The sequence below is a fragment of the Cydia amplana genome, chromosome 4 (assembly GCF_948474715.1).
Source record: "Cydia amplana chromosome 4, ilCydAmpl1.1, whole genome shotgun sequence".
NCBI classification, from domain to species: domain Eukaryota; kingdom Metazoa; phylum Arthropoda; class Insecta; order Lepidoptera; family Tortricidae; genus Cydia; species Cydia amplana.
In genome coordinates this window covers 13,856,712-13,876,176 of record NC_086072.1, presented here as the reverse complement: position 1 = coordinate 13,876,176, position 19,465 = coordinate 13,856,712, and the positions used below count along the sequence as shown (strand labels likewise).

Genomic DNA, 19,465 nt, shown 5'->3' with positions numbered 1-19,465 from the left:
TGTGGACGTGCCATTACAGGAAATGGCTCACTTAAACGGTGCGAGCTTCAGTACATAGCGATATTGGATATATCTTTGTACCATAGCAGTCGCAACGGGACGATACTTGCGTGTGAGTCGCACCGTCTATTTGAGCCTTAAAGCTCGTTCGTTTAGTAAAGTGATTGTAAAAATTAATATTTCCTAACTGTTCAATAAACTTACATTACCATGAGCATGCTAATAGTAATAATAATTCCTACTAACCACTAACATTACCTACTCAAAATTAATGTATAAAAAAGATGATGCTAGAATTACGCAAAAAAGAAATAAATGTTCATTATACTCTCATCTTTTATTTAGCCCCTTACGCTTGCTTGAACACTCAGTTTTCTTAACATAAGTCACACTACGATTACGAAATATGTTATTTTTAAATATTTAAAAATTGCGAATTTTGAAAAGCAATGATCTATCTAAATGGATTTATATTTACCTGAAATAAATGAAGAGTGCTAGGATCAAATTTCACGGGCCCTTTTAACTCATTCACTACCAATTACCCGCTAAGCGGGTTCTCTGTTGTAGGCGCTTTACGCTCATAAAGCTCAAAACACATTGTTATCGACTAAGTTTTGTATGGTTTAGTAGAGATTTGCCCTTTTGCAGAATATTTGTACCTATGTTACATTCATTACAAAAAACTTTCGCATGTTTATAAATGGTTAATAAAATCAGACTAGATTAAACGATAAATAGTAGATTTATTTATTGAGAAGTTCTTCGAACTACAGAGTTAGGATTGTGGTATCGAATATCGGAAACTTTGGACTCCACACCATTACCGCCATATTTGATAAAGTGCCAACGAATTGTAATTAAAATACTTCATCAATTCCAGGGTATTTTAGTTCAGTCATACACCTGTTGTAACTGTATTCGATAGAATGTTTAGACGCAATACAACATACAATTAGATCTATGTTTTAAAGACCGAACGCATCGCAAATAAGAGAAATATGGATGTTTTCGGATCATTCGCATCTTGATGTTGTAATTTCACTAAGTCAGTGTAGCTATTCTTATGGTTGGCTTAATATTGCTCTACTCTAACTATTTGTTAAACCGGTTTCCGGCTATTGACACTGTAATCCTTTAAAAAAAATGGCTTTAGTTAGATTAATTTTCATTGAAACTGTAAGACCTCTTCTCTTTCTCTCTCTCTGACTTCTGATCTCTCTCTGAGATTTGTCACTCAAAATATTAAAAAAGAGAATTCCTCTTTAAATCTCATTTCAACATGCCAATATGACCTCATTAACCCGGCTGATTCTCAGTTATCAAAAATACTACCGTATTGGTGCAAATATAAATTGAGTAGTAACTCGCCCCGTGTCACACATTTGTATCTTATATACTTATTGAATAATTATTCAGCAAGAATTATGGAGAGCTGTCTAAATTATCATTACTATATTCTTTAAAACATAATCAACCAGCATTTAACAATTTGTTGAAACGGTAAAATATACCTACAGACTACTTTTTACCGCGTCTATGATGAGATCTGTAGCCTCGAAAGTAACATTACCGTACGTCGAGCTTGAAACGGCCGACCCTAAGTGTGGGGCGTTGTTGCAGTGTGGCTGAAGCTGAGCATTGGTGGCGCCCTGCTGGTCGCCACGCACGCTATCGTACGCCGCGCCACCGCCTCCAGTGGTGCGTACACATTTAAACTAATTACCACAGTCTAATACAGCTTGTATTGTTGGAGTCTTGAAAGCAAGATATCTGAATCTCGATTTGATTCGTTTTAGCATAACTTTAGCTACTCTTGTGTATGAGCTGACAGCCGAACTATCCTACAGTCTAAACTTTATGAAGTCAATACTCATAGTTCTCATTTAAATTCTCTAGTAAATAGCCAGTAAAGATTTGTATAAAATGCCCTTCTAACCTATTAGATTCTGAAACCTACTTGATTCTGCCACGTATATTATGAAGCATAATTCGTAAAGAGCTTCGTCACGTAAAACTATTTCATTGCATTTGCTTACTTCCCTTCCGCTAAGACGAAGTTTTGTATAACAGATGTTCCACAATCTGAAGATGGTAGAGAAGCGACACCCTCTGTAGACCGACGTATGACTCTGATTCCGGAAGAACCGTCTGAACCTGGTAGGCGAAATAGGAATCAATATTATTTATTTTACTAGATTACAGTCGTACATTTTCGTATTTATAAATTTCTTTATGCAGTTCCGATTAAAAAGGTGTCACAAGAGAGTTCTCGGCCAATACCTTCTATCACAAGAAAATCACCTACTTTCGAAGAAAGTGAGGAAGATGGGGAAGAGGAACCTGTGACCTCTAAAGTAAGTCATTTTTCCAATTACATCAGAAATTTGTAGTTTATTACATTTATGAGGATGATAATTCTTAGTCTACACCATGACTCAAAACAATACTCAAAACGTCGACATTCAAAAGTGTTACGTAGTCACACAATATACGCCATTCATCCGTACATTCAAATCAGTGCTAATTTCGGAAACCGTACCAGGGAATGAACATGAACTATCCACAGGTCCAAGCAATTAAAGAAGAAAGGAAGGAACTTTACAGCGACGAAGAGGAAGCTGAGGAGGATGACTTCGAAGAGGAGGAACAAGTTGTTCAGAAAAAAGTAGCCCCCGCTGCGGCTAAACCACCTCCAAGCCCAGAACCAGAGGACGATGTCCCTGACGACGTCGAAATAATTGACGACGAGCAAATCGAGGAGGACGAGGAGGAAGCGGAGGACGAGGAGGAAATATCGGATGTGGACGATGAGGAACTGCTGACGCGGCTGGAAGCCAAATATGGACGGCTGCCCGAACCCGAGCGACCGGCCAGACGCAGTAAAGACAACGCTGCTGTGGCTTGGTTGTCCCATAACAGAATGGTTTTTATTATTAATCGTCTAACTGCATGACTAACTTGATGTGAGTGATTTTTTATAGAATTTTAACCTAACATTTTTTAGTAATGACAAACATTTCTTGCTGTCTTTTAACTGTCAGGCGACTTTTGAGTAAGACAGCCAACTAAAATTTACCCTGTAGTGAAATTGTTCTAGAATATAAATAATTTACAAATAATGTTATTTGTAAATTATATATTATTCAAATACCTAATAGCGAAAATTGCTAAATCCATACGCCAATTAATCTTAAACTAAAACTCCCCGCGTCCCTCCAGGTGCAAAGGTGCTTAGCAGTGTTGGCCGAAACGTTAATGCAATTGACCATTTTTCACAAATAACCATTATAAATTGAACCGTAAACTGTAACCATCCGTTAAGGTTTACGGTTCAAGTTGTACTGGTTAATGGTCAATTGCAATTAACGTTCGGCCAACACTGGTGCTTAGTAGTGATGATACCGTTCGCGATAGACATCCGTTGCATCAGGAATGACCTGGGGGCCTAGGCAAGGTGACAATCGAAGCTTAAATACTAATATTTTCATAGCATCTGTCATCCCAATAGATTATTTATATTCGATTGGCGTTTGTCAATCTACGATTTTCATCTTGGCCTATATGAATGATGCATAATTGGCCCTTTCTCAATCTATAATCCCTAATTGGTTACTCTCTCAATCAACTACGGCCTACTATTGTTGTTACAAAGATACTACTATTACTATTGTTACTTACTATTGAGAAGTGATAGTTGTTGAGAAAATTGTTTTTGTTATTACGGCTACGTTAAGGATCGGAACGCATATGTGTCGTTATCTATGAAAAGGGACGTTATTGTCGATGGCGCTTACGCCATTATTAACGATGCTCAGATATAATGCCGCGCGACGCTGAGCAGCGTAAGCGCCATCGACAATAAGGTCCCTTTTCATAGATAATGCCCCATATAAGTGAAGTGAAATAAAGTCTGCCGCGACAGCAGAGGACGCTGGTTCGATTCCAGCCTGGGGCACTGGAGGCCTTGGTCACTTTTTAGGGTTCCGTAGCCAAATGGCAAAAAACGGAACCCTTATAGATTCGTCATGTCTGTCTGTCTGTCCGTCTGTCCGTGTATGTCACAGTCACTTTTCTCCGAAACTATAAGAACTATACTGTTGAAACTTGGTAAGTAGATGTATTCTGTGAACCGCATTAAGATTTTCACACAAAAATAGAAAAAAAACAATAAATTTTTGGGGTTCCCTATACTTAGAACTGAAACTCAAAATTTTTTTTTTCATCAAACCTATACGTGTGGGGTATCTATGGATAGGTCTTCAAAAATGATATTGAGGTTTCTAATATCATTTTTTCTAAACTGCGCTAATCTAATTTGCGCGAGAGACACTTCCAAAGTGGTAAAATCTGTGTCCCCCCCCGCCCTGTAACTTCTAAAATAACAGAATGATAAAACTAAAAAAAATATATGATGTACATTACCATGTAAACTTCCACCGAAAATTGGTTTGAACGAGATCTAGTAAGTAGTTTTTTTTAATAAGTCATAAATCGCCTAAATACGGAACCCTTCATGGGCGAGTCCGACTCGCACTTGGCCGGTTTCTTAGTATATGACATTTATTTAAAGTTTATAAATGAAGTTGTCTTGTTTTTCAGAGGACGGCGGTAACAGTATAGAGGGCGCGTGGCCCGGCGAGCCCGCCGACGCATACTGGCGCCAGCAGCTCGACGACGCGGAGCGAGAGTTCAACCAGGTACTAACGACTTGGCTAACCCTTGGTATAGTATGTAGCTTTCTAATAGACCCCGAAGGCTAATCCTATTGTCTATTGTTAAGAAAAACCGCTCGTGCCACGTGCCACAACCACCTGCATAAAAAATCGGTACTTCGGTTACTGAGTGCCGGCGAGTCGAACGCTACAGAACCAGTCTAAAATGTGTCATCGAGATGCGTAACAAAGGCGCGTTATCGGAGAGCGCACCTACACTGGTTTTTTGAGCGTTGGGCTAGCCCGCGCTCAGGTGCCAAATATAATAATTAGGACCCTTTTTGCAGGTAAGTAGCACGTGCAGCAGGTTTTACTGAACAATAGACAATAGGATAAGCCTTCGGGGTCTACTAGAAAGCTACAAACTATAGACCTTATATCGTTGCGATAAGGTTTACGAACGAACGATAATGATAAGTTCCGAAAAAAGGAAACGACATAACGAAACTTTGTTACATCTTTCGATAGCTATATGGTTTATCTTATCATTATTGCGTGAGAAAGGAAACTATTAGTATACCTGAAGGTTTGAAGCTAATAATAAAGTACCTACAGTTATTGCCTGTAAGTTAAACATATTATGACTATTATAAGTGTCATGAATTTTTGACTTGGGCTGTTCATAAATTACGTCATCTATTTTTTCCCCCCCTTCCCCTAAAATCATGCTTCGAATGAACCCGTTTCCTCCTACGTCTTGCTACCATCATCCGATGTCCAGAATTTGAAATTACGTAATTTATGAATAGCCCCTTAGTCACCTGCAAAACTTTAACACTAAAGTGATTGTGTCGCGGTTGAACTTAATTTATCTACACAAGATAAAAAAAATAGGCAATATTGACTACTAGAGTAAAATCTTCCTCTGGAACATAGCGCATATAAAACTTTGGTTGGTGTATACTTTTCAAATAGTAGATAGTCTAACTGTTTTTGCGCATGGAGTGTGGCCACTTACAATTCGCACTTTTACATATTGCATGTTGTACATAAGGATACACCAACTTATCCAATTGATATACACAAAATATATGTTAGAAAGGGTAAGTATCTATAGGCCTAATAGGTACACAGATGCCCTGCTAAAATAAATGTATTACAATTTGTACTCATGAAAAACTCAATTAAATTCCAGGATTGGTTGGACTAACTGAATGCATCTTTAACTAAATTTAAACTTTGTTCGTTGTGCCATTTCCCGCGCTCCCTGCGAGCGAGTCGGGTCTAACGCGCCCGCACCCCGCGCGTCCCGGCTCGCGCGCAGGGACCTAACCATATGTTATAGATTTTGAGTGTTAGTAGTGTTGCCATCATCTAATTTGCCCGATAAAACTTAAAAAATTCGGACAATGTATTACTTAGCCTAGAGGAAATTAAAATAAGGGTTTCTCCTGTTACTAAAATCCAACTAAGACAATTTAGGGAAAACCCTGGATGGCTGTCCTAAGTGTGAACAATTAATACACTAGTCCCCTTAAGTGTGTTGTGTTACTAATATGGAGGGCGCTCTGATGGCTGCGGCGGATCGAGCGAGCGCGGCGCAGCTGAAAACCAGTGCCCGCGCGCGTTGGATTGTGGCCAAATCCTTGGATGCCGCGGCGGAAACGAAACGAGACAACGTGCTACTCGGACGTGCGATAGCAGCATACCTCGAGTTGCTTAAGATGAACGAACGCCTGTCGGATAAGAAACTGATTGAAATCGCAGAGAGAACTATTAACAGGATACAATTTAGAGGTAAATATGTATGATTAATTATTATTCCTCCACTTTGGACTTCACGGGCCTATAAATCCCGGTCTTTTGATATGGGGATATAGATCCAACACGTAGAGGCCCTTTGGAGAGCTTTAATGTCATGTAGAACGCCAGCTGGGACCCGTTCACAGGTGCAACAATAAACACCCATGAACCGGTCTCAGCAGGCATTGGGACTATTGTAGAAAAAGTGAACAGTATACCGGTCTATGGATTGGAGTTTGGGTGGACAATGAGACTGGGTTATTGCAAAGATGATTAATTATTATTATTAAATGATACTATCCTTTCGCAATAGACGATTTCTCTTAAAGACATTCTTGTTTATTGACGCCTCAAGGCCGAGAGGGGCAACTCGTAAACTCCGTTATATTAAATGTTATAATTATTAGTAACACAGTTAAACACTTTTAATCGTCAAGAAATATTTATCGAAATATCACCCTTCGTACCAAGTTTTTAAATCCTACTTGTTAGCCAGACTGGATAAGGTAATAAATTCTAATCTGTCATTTTACGTTAGGCACCTACCTCAACGCGGAACCAGTGTACCGTCTGCTCATTCGCCGGTTTCCTGATGAGCCTTCACACAGGACCAATTTAACTGTTCTGTTCCTGATGGCCAATAGGTAAGATAGTTTCTGTTGATTATATTAAGGTGCCTTTCACATAATTTCATCTATTAATATTTTAGTTCGTGTTTTTCTTCGTAATATTTAACTTAAAAGTTTTTCTGGCTCTAATCTCTTCTTGGTAACCTTTTCTCAGAGAACCACACATTCTCTCTCCACGGAACAAAACTTATAGTTAACTGAAATGACATCAAATTATTATAAAAGTATACTTTGTTTCAGAGGCGACCTAGCCGAAGAAGTGCTCAAAGAGACCCTCAAACGCTGGCCCAACGATCGCCTCGCCCTAGCCCAATACGGGTTTATACTCAAAACCCAGCACAACCGGCTCGAGGAAGCCCTAGATTACTTACAAAGGGCGCTCGAGAGCGACACGGGCCCCGCCACCGAACCTAGATTTTATTACCATTTGGGAGACACTTTATTATTGCTTGGGCGGTTTGAAGAAGCCCACGAAGTTCATAAAAGAGGCGCGGCTCACGGACACTTCCTTTCACCCGCTCAGCGCTCCCTATACAATGTTCCGAGGCTAAAAGGCCGACCTTGGTGGAACATAGAGGAAACTCCTTACGTGAAATTGGCGCGCGACTTAGAAAAGCACTGGAAGGAAATCCTAAAGGAGGGGGAAGCCGCGAGAGCGCTGTACGAGCAGGAGAAGGAAGGTCTGAAAGAGAGGGGAGAGTGGTCGCAGCTGGATCTGTTCGTGAGAGGGAGGGAGATAGACGGGCGGTGTGCGCGCGCGCCGGTCACGTGCGCGGTGGTGCGGCGGGAGGTTGCGGCGGCCGGCTGCCGGCGCGGACAGGTGCGTTCTAAATTGCATTCAGGACATGTATATCTTGAATCGTCCATGTGGAAACTGCTACAATTGTCGTAATAGGCTACATGGCTAATTTTTTTTATGGTATCAATCGATCGGGTTTGTTTTTAGGATCAAATGTCTATATGGGACCCATTGCATTAAAGTAACACAAAAGTCAGAAATTGTAGCCAAAGGCCGACAGTCGCACTTCACTCGCGAAACGCCCTATACAAAACGGCCAGAGGCCGTGACGTCATCGCCCATCTTGTAGTATGGACAAAACAAGAAAATTGCGTTTTTGTCGGTGAAATATTGCGTTTATGTATATACATAGTTGCTATACAATATTTTTTTGGATGAAATGTAAGGAATCGAATGGTACAATACTTTTATCGTTTTTGGAAGTTAAAAAAAAACTTAAATTTTGAAACTTTCAGGTCCTGTAATTTTGTAATTTTTAAATATTTTATTTTAATATCCACATTATTGTGATAAATTGCTCGTTTGCTATCTATTTTACTAGATTTTGTTATAAAATTCAACATGTGTCATCATCCCTATTGTAAAACCAATTTCTTGCTATTTTTTTTTTACATTAATTACGACCTTTTGCTTTTTAATTTAATTTAACGTGGTATTTATTCTTTGACAGATCAAATTCAGCTCTATGCACGCCGGCACGCACGTGCGGCCGCACGTCGGCCCCACCAACTGCCGGCTCAGAATGCATTTAGGGCTCAGCAATACCAAAGATACTTTCATACGAGTTCACCGGGAAACCAGGTAATAACCGGGATATCTTTACAACACCGGTGTGGCAAGCCCCTTAAGTAGCAGTTCATCGAAATAGTCGTAAAGCATAAACACCTAATGTTATATAATGAATATGTAGAACTATTTTGTACCTGGGCGTTTTCTAAAATAAATATTGAAAACCCGATTCTCCCAGATCCTGGTGTTTTTGGGTTCTTTCAACTCAGAATCACTAGCATATTCAATCCTGATGATAAAAAAAATTGTCCCAAAATTTTGTATGAAAATTGTACATTCCACTACGTCACGTTACATACAAGTGAAAAATTTTCTCATACTAAAAACGTGACGTAATGGAATGGACATTTTGGGACATCTTTTTTTAATGGTAGGATGGAGAGTGCTGTCGATTCTGAGTAGAATGAGCCCAAGAATGTCCAGATTTGAAAAAATCGGGTTTTCGATATTTATTTTAGAAAAAGCCCACCTAATACTTAAGACCACTATGTAACCATATTACTGCGAATAAACCTTTTGTATTTGTAATGCACGAGTCCTAGCGCTACGCTAATGTTTACACTACTTTGTGGCTCTTACTTGTCAATAAAAAGTTGCCAATCCATTTTAACGGAACCTCAATCCTTAAAATGGCTAATTTGGCAAAATAACTCAACTCGGCCAACTCGGCAAACTCAACAATGTCAGCCGAATCAACCGCAACCGCGGCAAAGTACCCTTATATAACCTTGAATTTAAATGCCTGAATCAACTTTAGCATTAGATGAGATCATAGACTAGGAATCCTCTAGACTGAGTTTAGAGCAATTATTTCATGAAACCGATGCTGCCAAAAATACGGGGGTGCGGGGGGACGGGGTGAGTGAATCCCGTGCCGTGATTGGTCCGTTCAAAGACACGGACCAATCACGGCACGGGATTGACTCGAAGATGGAGTAAAACTACCGTATAAGTGGCAGAGGGGGTAGCGTTACTTATGCTCAGTCTAGAGGATGTCTTGTCTGTGGATGAGATACAAAAAACATCTTTGAGCACTGTATTCTTGGGAAAGGAAACGTTCTCAGTGCAGTGCACATTACTGATTTTCCTCATATTTAAGAGCCAACAGGAGCTAAGATTTAAATATTTTAGGTAAATATACCCGTCTCGCTAACGGAAGCGGCTCCTAAAGCTAGTACTATAAGGACAAGGCGAAAAATCCTGCTTAAAAATCTCAAAAATCGAGGTTTCGTACTCGACTGTTTCCTCCTCCAAAACTTAACCAATCGTAACCAAATTTGGAAATTTAAATGATTATGACATTATCTGTGTCGGACCGTTTTGCTTTTTTGACTAATTGATGTCAGTTTTGAATAGCACGCCTCTCATTGCGGCATAGTCAACTAGGCCATTTTTGAAGGGCTCTAGCGCCTTAAAAAACAAAAATATCAAAAAAAGCAGAACGGTCCGACACAGATATTGACAATATTAATCTGTGTTGAAAAAATCATTGCTCTAGCTTCAAAACCCACTGAGGAAACAGTCGAGTACGTTTGTATGGGGAAATGACCACTCCTGTTGGCTCTTAAAGTTTCTTGTAAGTTATTAACTCGTATTATTTTCCTTTTAACACAGACAGTGGCAGACTGGCAAGGTGTTGGTGTTCGACGACAGCTTCGAGCACGAGGTGTGGCACAACGGCACGGGCGCGCGGCTCGTGCTAATCGTCGACGTGTGGCATCCCGAGCTCAGCGCCGCCGAGCGCAGGCAGCTGCCGGCCATTTAGGACCGAACCACAGGTTCATTCACGACAGCTGGCACGAATGGAATGAACGAAACTAACATTGTATGAATCAGAGCCACCATTTTATTGGTTGTAATATAATAGCAATCAATAGGAAAATGAAAATTAGGGGAAAACTATAACTAGATCAATTTTAATGGATATTTTCTTATAATTCTTCTGCATTACTTGACATTGTTTCAAAGTAAAAAAAAAAACTATCATTAAAATCGTTTTTTTTTTTACTACCTCGCGGAAATTCTTATAAAAACGTAACCACCTACGAAATAAATACAATTGTATAATATTATTGTAACTTCTTATTTTGCCTATTATTTCCAATTAAAGCTTTTTAATCTAAACCTATGTCATCCAGAAAAAATAAACTTTTCTATAAGACGATCTTTTTTTACTTCCAATATTATTTAAGTAAAGGTTACAGTTAATTTTGAAACAATGTCAAGTAATGCATAAGAATTATAAAAAAGATCCCATATAATTGAACAAAATTTATAGTTTTCCCCTAATTTTCATTTTACTATTGACTGTTAAAAGTCTATCCTCATCACTGCTATTATATTGCACACAACTGTACATCGATTTTTTCATTCACTCATTCATTCGATTCGTATCAGCTCTTGTGAATCGACCTGCAGGTCAATCCACGGCGAAAGTAACGCGAGTCACAATTCGATTTGTACATGATGCAAACTTAGGTACCTAACCTAACTATTTATTTATCTAAGTGTAATTTTTATCCCTAGATATATTAACCGTTGCATCACGTTACTTTTTCGCTGAGTTACCCAATTAAACTAACTGGAATCTGAGATTAAACGACATAATTCTAAGTTAACAATTGGTAAAAGACTTCACGCCGACATGTGCCATCTTGAGTAATCTTGACAATACGAAACATTATTATTTCGGACTGGTTAACATTAAATATGGGTCCCATAACTATTATCTCGTAGTATGAATTATACAAGTATCATTGTTAGATTTTTTTACAGTTTTTGTATGTGAGCAGGCGTCATGCTTCTTTTTATCCTGTTTAGGCCACGTTTTCAGAGCGTCAGTCCATTTAGACTGTAGTACCATTGCCCACACTGATGTTAACTGTAAACCTTATTACAAAAGGTATAAGGTCCACCGATGGACAGTTAAGATTGTTGCTGTTTGTACGGTAGGTATGTTGTGTATTTTCGCTCTATCACACTTAAGGGAATGCGAGGGATCAAGCCTATGTACTGTAATGTACATACGTACTTAATACCTATCAGCGTTTTTACGCATTAATCTGTTCTAAAGAACCAATGTGGTCTATCATAATAGTTCTATATATAAGTTTGTTTATTGAATGGTTGGATGTTAAATATTTTTGTGAGCACCTGAAAATGTTTTTTTTATCTCAAAAAGCAAGTCTCATTTGTGTTATGTTAGCAATATTTGCATTTGTCTTGGAAAGACGTCGATTGTATGAAATGTGATATGATTGTTGTGCAACCTTGTTACTATTGTAAGGTAATTTAAGACTTATTTATTAGTAAAAGTGAATATAATTCCAATGCTCGATTATAAATTAGTTTTATTTGCTTGGAGTCTCGGGCCCTAATCAGGGTGGTGTGAATTTTCCGTAAATTAAACCTGTTTAGATCAATTTGTCGAATCTTAAGGAACCGTGCGTATCCTTAAGTCTGCCACCTTATGGCAGAAATAGGATAAATACTTACTTGACTTGGACACTTCACGCCAATACGAGTAAGTAGATGCTGACTCCTGCAGTACACGCTTGCTCCCTTACGAGGACCAAAGCCTGCCATCTTGTGGCCCAAATCGGGAACTTGATATTACCTCTGCGCTCATAAACTGAGAGCTCTTGTCCTGTGCTGCCCTCTACAATTCACGCACGCTTTATAGGCATACTGCCGTTTTTCGAGTCACGCGTAATTAGTAGATTGTGTCACAATGGAGCAAAATGACATACTCGTATTTACGATTACGGCGAGGGCGTATTCGTAATAGAATCTCTAACGCCCAAAGTGGAAATAATTTTACTACCTTGTGACACTTTCTGCTTTTCACGTCACTTATTATTGTTTCAAAATATTATCCCTCCTACAGGGCAGAAAAGACGTCATGCTCCGTGGAAACCCCACTGTCTGTTTTGTGATTTATTGAAACGTAATGCTGATGTACACAATATGTACTGAATTAGTACATACTTAAAAAAAATTGTACCTCAATAGATAGAGAGTACAATTAACTCAATTCGGGCTTGCTGTAGAGCATCTCCCCAGCAACCCCAAAATTTATTTAAAGAAAATTCACGTAAATACTTACTTTTTAGCAAATAATACGCTGAAAAAAAATTGTACTGTGGTTTTTAACGTTGAATCAGTTAGCCAAGGCTAGTTAAATTACCTAATTGTCGCCAGGACGCAAGCGCATCCAGCCGACTTCTCAAACGTACGAAACTTTGTATTTTTATATACAATGGGATACACACATTTTATTTATGTTGGTTTCTGGTGAGAGTTCCAATGTTTTCTTGTTAACCAGGAATGATAAAGATAAGATAAAAGATAGTTTATTCAAGTAGGCATAATTACAATGCGCTTATGAACGTCAAATAAAGCTAGGTAGACCGGCTCCAACCCTACACCTCTGCTCCGAGCAGCTTTAAATCCCCCCTCAATTGGAGGAGGGTATCCCAATATGGGACCGGCGACAAACTCGGCGGGACACATCTTTTCAAAAAAAGACACATCTTATAATTAACATGCATTACGAGAAAATAAGGAAAAAAAATACAATTTAAATTACTATAGAATTCATGCAATTTTACACATAAGGTGTAATAGAAATTTGATTAAAAAAAATATACATATGTACATGGAATCATACAAATACGTAGCTCTTTCAGAAAACATATCAAATTCTTACAAAAGGAAAAGAGAATAAAGTTATTAAAAATAAATGTTACTGGGTACTAGGTCAAGTGTGGGGTATCATTTATGAAAGGGCTTGAGTTCCACATTTTAAAATCTGTATGTATCTTAGTGAAGAACTCATTTGTTTCATAAGATGGAACCCTGGAACAAAAAAAAATATATTTGAGATTTTCACAATGAGCTCTTTCATATGATATATAACACGATATAGTTTGCAAAACTTTGTTTTTTAACTGTCTCATTCACCCCCCAAAAGTGCCATATGTGTACCAAATTTCAACTTAATTGGTTCAGCAGTTTCCGTTCCGTTTTTTCCTTTTGAGGTACGGAACCCTAAAAATAATTAGGTACGTTTATGATCAATGCACCATTGCTGGTTGACAAGAAAACATTGGAACTCTCACCAGAAACCAAGTTCATAACATAAATAAAATTTGTGTATCCCATTGCATATAAAAATACAAAGTAAGTTCGTACGTTTGAGAAGTCGGCTGGATGCGCTTGCGTCCTGGCGACAATTAGGTAATTTAACTAGCCTTGGCTAACTGATTCAACGTTAAAAACCAGAGTACAATTTTTTTTCAGCGTCTTATTTGCTAAAAAGTAAGTATTTACGTGAATTTTCTTTAAATAAATTTTGGGGTTGCCGGGGAGATGCTCTACAGCAAGTCCGAATTGAGTTAATTGTACTCTCGATCTATTGAGGTACAATTTATTTTAAGTATGTACTAATTCGGTACATATTGTGTACATCAGCATTACGTTTCAATAAATCACAAAACAGACAGTGGGGTTTCCACAGAGCATGACGTCAGAAAAGCGCCACTTTGATCCCTCCTAGCAGGGTAAAGCCCTTTTCCGAATAGGTGATGTGAAAACGTATTTAGTGGGTGTAGGTAGGTTAAAAGATGAATAAAATCGTTTTGTTATCCATAAGTGTGTATTTGGTATAAAATTACCTGGAAAGTTTTCCTTAAAAATAAACTAAAAAATAATTACTTGACCTAAAACTAATAAAGCTCATTTTTCTAGTAATTAAGTATTGGACCACATTTGTAACATGTTGATTCACACCAATAGGACTAGGGAGTGCTCCCGGTACTGTTTGTATGGCGAGAACCGGGAATTCTCTGTATTTGTATAGAAAACCAGTAACAGTACAGGGAGTACTCCCTAAATAGGACGCATAGATACGTAAAACATAATTTGATGACTACGAACTTGCGATTCAGATCTAATATTTAAATCTTGTCATACTTTTTAATGTTACTTGGACGGACAACATTACAAAGGACACTTGGCAAGACTACAATTAATTATTATTGGTATAAACATGTAAGTATACGAATATTGAGATTCATTTAGTGATATTGTGCAAAAAATATAGATTCAACCTCTACTACTTAAAATACCTACAAAATGTGAAGGACAGCTGTCGTGTTTTTCAAATCGCAACAATAGTTGGAATGATTTTAATTACTTATTATATTTATGGCAGCAATATCGTTGTTGGTTTTGCTATCAAGAGTATAACAGTGAGAACATTAGATTGGAATGGAACATAGTTCACAAACATCGTATCGTAACACTTGTTAATATTTCGGATTTTAATACAGATTGGTATAAAAGCTTCACGATTTTTTAAGAAAAACATTTAACTCGTGCTAAGTACAAATTCGATCATTAAATTCATTAAACACTTCTTACAATTCTACAACAGTAGAAATAACAGGCGTCACATTCTTAAACCTAACAAATAAAAGGAATGTATTTTATACATCACAACAAGATTCTTATTAGTACAGAAAGTCTTAACAATACTTTAGTTTAGGATTGCAAATACGTCTAAGAAGTATCAAACGATCACCACAACAGACGCGTCGCTGACACCACAAAAGATAATAAACTTGAGCTAGAAAACAGTCACTGGAAAAAGGCACATAGGGACAAATTACAAATAAAATTCGCGGCGCCGCTTTCGCCCCGCCGCATCTACGTGAGCAACTTTAACGTTCATGTATCACTTCTTTATACAGGGTGCCCAGTAATTAATGGATAACCTTCTAACCACCGACAGGGCACCTTAGGTTGGTCCAGAAAATGCACTTATAGATCTAGTAAAAGTTTCGTGGTTTCCGAGATAATCGCACTTTTCTAAATTTGAAGTATGGTATACTATTAAAAAAGACAGAAAAGTTCGATTATCTCGAAAACCACGAAACTTTTACTAGACCTATAAGTGCATTTTCTGGACCAGCCTAAGGTGCCCTGTTGGTGGTTAGATGGTTATCCATTAATTACTGGGCACCCTGTATATAACTTCTTTTGAAGTAAAATTGATTGCATCCGTGTGGCATTTGTAGGAGTAAAACTATCAACTATACTTGGTCAACCAGATCGTGACAGTAGAAAAAGGCGGCAAATTTGAAAAATGTAGGCGCAAAGGGATATCGTCCCATAGAAAATTTGAATTTCGCGCCTTTTTTTACTGACAAGATTTAGTTGACCAGCTATAGTTACTAGGGCATCATGTTATAGTCGTTCTGCTGGTAGGCGGGCGGGCCGGGCGCCTGCGGCGTGGCGGCGCCGCGCGCGCTGTAGGGCGGCGCCTCCCAGCCGCGCCGCAGCGAGTACGGCGACTCGGGCGGCACCGAGTCGGCGCGCGCCTCGTACTGAGCCGAATACTCCGGCGCCACGTTGCCGTACGTCGGGTTCGATTCGTATTTTTGGGTCCGGTCGTACGGCCCGGCGACGTCGTAACCGGCGCCGGGCCCGCGGATCGTGTCGTACCTCTGCGTGGTGATGGTGACCGACTCGGTCGGCGGCGGCGGCTCGTACGCGTCGCGGGGGCGGGTCGCGTCCGGGTCGGGCGCGTGGTAGGAGGCGGGCCGAGCGGCGTGGAAGTTGGAGTACGACGAGTGCGCCGAGGCGGGGCGTGAGCGAGGCAGCGAGGCAGTGGAAGCGAGGTAGCCGTTGTTCCTATACGATCGACGGGACCTTCGCACGGACGAGCCGGCGCCTCGCGAGCCCGATCTGCGCTTGACTCGACGCGGCGTCATAGGTTTTAAGGAACTCTCGCTTACATTTGTTTCGGTGGGGCTGAGCTCTATCGTATAGACTGGCCGCCGTGGTAGAGTGCCTTTCGCTGTAATGAAATAACATAGACATTGAATCGGGATAAAAACTACTAAAACTAGACTAACCATTAATCAAAATAATGGAAAAAAATATAACTGTACAAACTTCCAATAAGATGGGATGATATAATCACATAAGGGGCAAGGCGCACATGCAACAGAATGGAGAAGATAGAAGGAGACTTTTGCTAAAAGATAAAAAGACACAAAATATAAAAGATATGAAATAGTAGATAGATAGCAGAGGTAACTAAAAATATCCTAAGGCAAAGGCTTCTTTTCTTCTTTTTTTTATTTAAAAGTTATATACAAGAAAACAAAGAAAGAGTGAATCATTCAATTTACCTGATGCTGCCGATGGTTTTCGTCTCTTATATGACTGAATAGTCAATAGAATGGAGAGTGGCAATGCAGCAATTGTGAGAAAAGCCGCCACGGCAGACTGTGTAAGCTCCACATGATGCCACGGGAGGAAGCAGCCGTCCACCCGGGTAGGCCTCAGTGAGCCGGGGCCATCTTCCTCGCTCCACACTGTCTGGCAGCCCGAGCCGTTGCCTTCCCACCAGCTAACACTGCCTGTCCCAAAGGATAGAAGGCCGCTTTCCTGGATTAAAAGACACTGTGGAGAACTGCTTTGCTTTTTTGCTGTCACATTGTCATTCATTTAACTTTTTATAACTACTATAGACTAGAAAGACTACACTTCCTAAAGCTCACAACCTTGAAGGAGCGTAGAGAGCGTGGAGATCTGATCGAGACATATAAAATACTAACCCAACACTATGATCTCAAAGACTTCCATAAGATGCTAGAATGCAATAATAACAACCGTCTGAGAGGTCATCAGTATAAGCTGGTGTCTCGCAGGTCCTACAATAATCCTCATAGACACTTCTTTAGCAACAGAGTGGTCAAAGCTTGGAACAAACTCCCAGAAGACGTAGTATCGGCCCAAAGTGTCAATGAGTTCAAGAACAAATTAGATAAGCACAACGCAAATTCTACTCAGCACGGAAAACGCTGTTGATGACTCTGGATACAGGCATTATCAGTTATTTCAACTGCCTGCCTGCTTTATAAATAATAATAATAATATAACTGTTACACTCATACTATAAATATACACAGAGAATTTATGTATGAACCTATGTGTTTTCTCAAATATGCTACTGTATAACTATGTTAATCCTATAATATTTAAAACTTTCGCATTTTGAACAGCTAGGATAGGTATCAGTAAAAAGTAGTGTTTTCAGGCCACCCCTTTCTTTTTCAGTGAAGCACTTCACTCCCCCCCTTTTCTAGGTATCTGGTTGCTTGTAAGATTTTTCTACTAGGAAAACAAACATGCACATTGTACTTTGTGCAGAAAGTAAGTAAAGTATACATTTCTAACATATTCTGGTGGTAAATTTAACAAAAAAAAACATTTTGTGTTCAATTATTGACCAAAGTGTTAGCAAAGGTCTCTGTTTTAACTTGGGCCAAATGCTTTCGTATGTCTGTATGTTCTCCTCTACAGGTCGCAATTCTCTACCAATCCTCATGAAATTTTGTGTCCAGATTCCATTATCTATCAGAATCTATTTAAGAAAAAAAAAATTAAACTAAAATATTACTTTGCTAATCCGCAAAAAGAATGCTGGTCAATCAGTGCTAACCCGTTATACGTACTTGCGTATTTTTTACATGCAATTAAGATTTTTTTGTTGTTCCACATTTTGGACATTTTAAAAATACGGATATTAGCATAAAGGACTTAAGCCCCAATAGGGCCTATGGCGTTTACAACCATTGTGAGTTCACTCATAATGACCCAACAAAGTGTTTTCCACTTTTACATTTTTTAAGTTTATCAAGTGGTCTAAAGTCTATTTTTTAATTCCGTAGACTGAAATGACAGTTAATAGTATGAACATGAAATGTCATTTCATACTATTAACTGTCATTTCAGTCTACCGAATAAAAAAATAGACTTTACACTCACAGAGCCACTAGTATAAAGCCCCGTCTCCATATTGCGCGGCAATTCGATGATTTGCCGCGCGATATGGAGACGGGGCTTAAGCTATATGCAATTTAAACTAATTACACCTTTGGAAAACTTACCCTGTTCAATGACCCAATATTAAGATAGTAACATATTAAAAATATATTCCAGGTTAGCCACATAAAACTCCATATTGCATACTGAAAAAGAAAAAAAATAGTTAAAGTGTAGCAAATTCTAAGGCTAGAAATCTGTAACATGTGGATCTGTACTCTGTTTAAACGTATTGGAATCATTACATTCTAATATAATTTATTTTGCAGCAATACATAATACAAAGGACTATGAGCACTCATAAACAGAAAATTTATAACATATAACAGTGTAAGTAGTTAAAAATAGGTCAGTAACATAGGTACCAATTTATTAGTCATCTATAAACAATAGGCAAGGAAATGAATCAGGCTACTTACCGCTATTAGGTACTTCGTAATGTATTGAACTGCTCCAAAGGATCCAAATATTATCAGAAGAATATTCACGAAGTTAGCGATTATGGGTACCCACATGAAGCCTAAGAAGTCAAACACTTGTCGTTGTACGGTGATGATCTGCAAAGGAAATCGATATTAAAATGCATTCAAATTATAACGTATCATATCAATTTTGAAATTACCAAAAATACATACCAATTCGATAATACAAACGGTCAATAACAACCCTCTTAACTCGCAAATAGCCATTGTATATAAATCAGGTACGCTTTTACTATTTTCCACAAAAGTTTATTTGTTCTTTGTAGTAATATATATATTTAAAAATAAACGAAGCCATACTCAATCCAAAACGATTACAGTAAAGGACAAATTATACATATAAATTAAATTAAAACAAGAATTATTAATAGGTAACATAACGAACTAGCTAAAGCTAAGTAGTCAAATCAT

At 38.7% G+C, this 19,465-nt stretch overlaps 2 protein-coding genes and 1 long non-coding RNA gene across 5 annotated transcripts in view; 1 reads left to right on the top strand and 2 right to left on the bottom strand.

The window, feature by feature from the left end:
- LOC134647253 (aspartyl/asparaginyl beta-hydroxylase) overlaps positions 1-19,465 on the top strand; it is a 48,221-nt gene that overhangs the window by 6,059 nt on the left and 22,697 nt on the right. For all 3 annotated transcript variants that reach the window (XM_063501525.1, XM_063501526.1, XM_063501527.1), the window contains 10 exons: positions 1,624-1,701; positions 2,074-2,160; positions 2,242-2,357; positions 2,570-2,882; positions 4,603-4,700; positions 6,218-6,452; positions 6,997-7,102; positions 7,328-7,907; positions 8,557-8,687; positions 10,290-10,453. In XM_063501525.1, coding sequence (XP_063357595.1) covers positions 1,624-1,701; positions 2,074-2,160; positions 2,242-2,357; positions 2,570-2,882; positions 4,603-4,700; positions 6,218-6,452; positions 6,997-7,102; positions 7,328-7,907; positions 8,557-8,687; positions 10,290-10,440 — 1,895 coding nt within the window. In that variant the 3' untranslated portion in view covers positions 10,441-10,453. The remainder of the gene's footprint in view (positions 1-1,623; positions 1,702-2,073; positions 2,161-2,241; positions 2,358-2,569; positions 2,883-4,602; positions 4,701-6,217; positions 6,453-6,996; positions 7,103-7,327; positions 7,908-8,556; positions 8,688-10,289; positions 10,454-19,465) is intronic.
- On the bottom strand, positions 14,313-14,809 carry LOC134647646 (uncharacterized). Its single transcript, XR_010096845.1, has 2 exons — positions 14,609-14,809; positions 14,313-14,492 (listed from the first exon to the last, which is right to left on the bottom strand). It is a non-coding gene; the product is annotated as an uncharacterized LOC134647646 (long non-coding RNA).
- LOC134647645 (sodium/potassium-transporting ATPase subunit beta-1-interacting protein 4) lies at positions 15,911-19,432 on the bottom strand. The gene is made up of 5 exons (XM_063502001.1): positions 19,208-19,432; positions 18,992-19,129; positions 18,638-18,718; positions 16,874-17,132; positions 15,911-16,536 (listed from the first exon to the last, which is right to left on the bottom strand). Exons 1-5 carry the CDS (start codon positions 19,259-19,261, stop codon positions 15,911-15,913), a joined length of 1,158 nt encoding a protein of 385 aa, XP_063358071.1. The 5' UTR covers positions 19,262-19,432.

Coding starts and splice junctions, on each gene's coding strand:
- LOC134647645 (XM_063502001.1), bottom strand. CDS start 19,261: ATGGCTATTTGCGAGTTAAGAGGGTTGTTATTGACCGTTTGTATTATC. Junction 17,133..18,637: donor ATATTGGGTCATTGAACAGG/GTAAGTTTTCCA, acceptor CTTTTAATCCAG/GAAAGCGGCCTTCTATCCTT. Junction 16,537..16,873: donor AAAACCATCGGCAGCATCAG/GTAAATTGAATG, acceptor ATTTCATTACAG/CGAAAGGCACTCTACCACGG.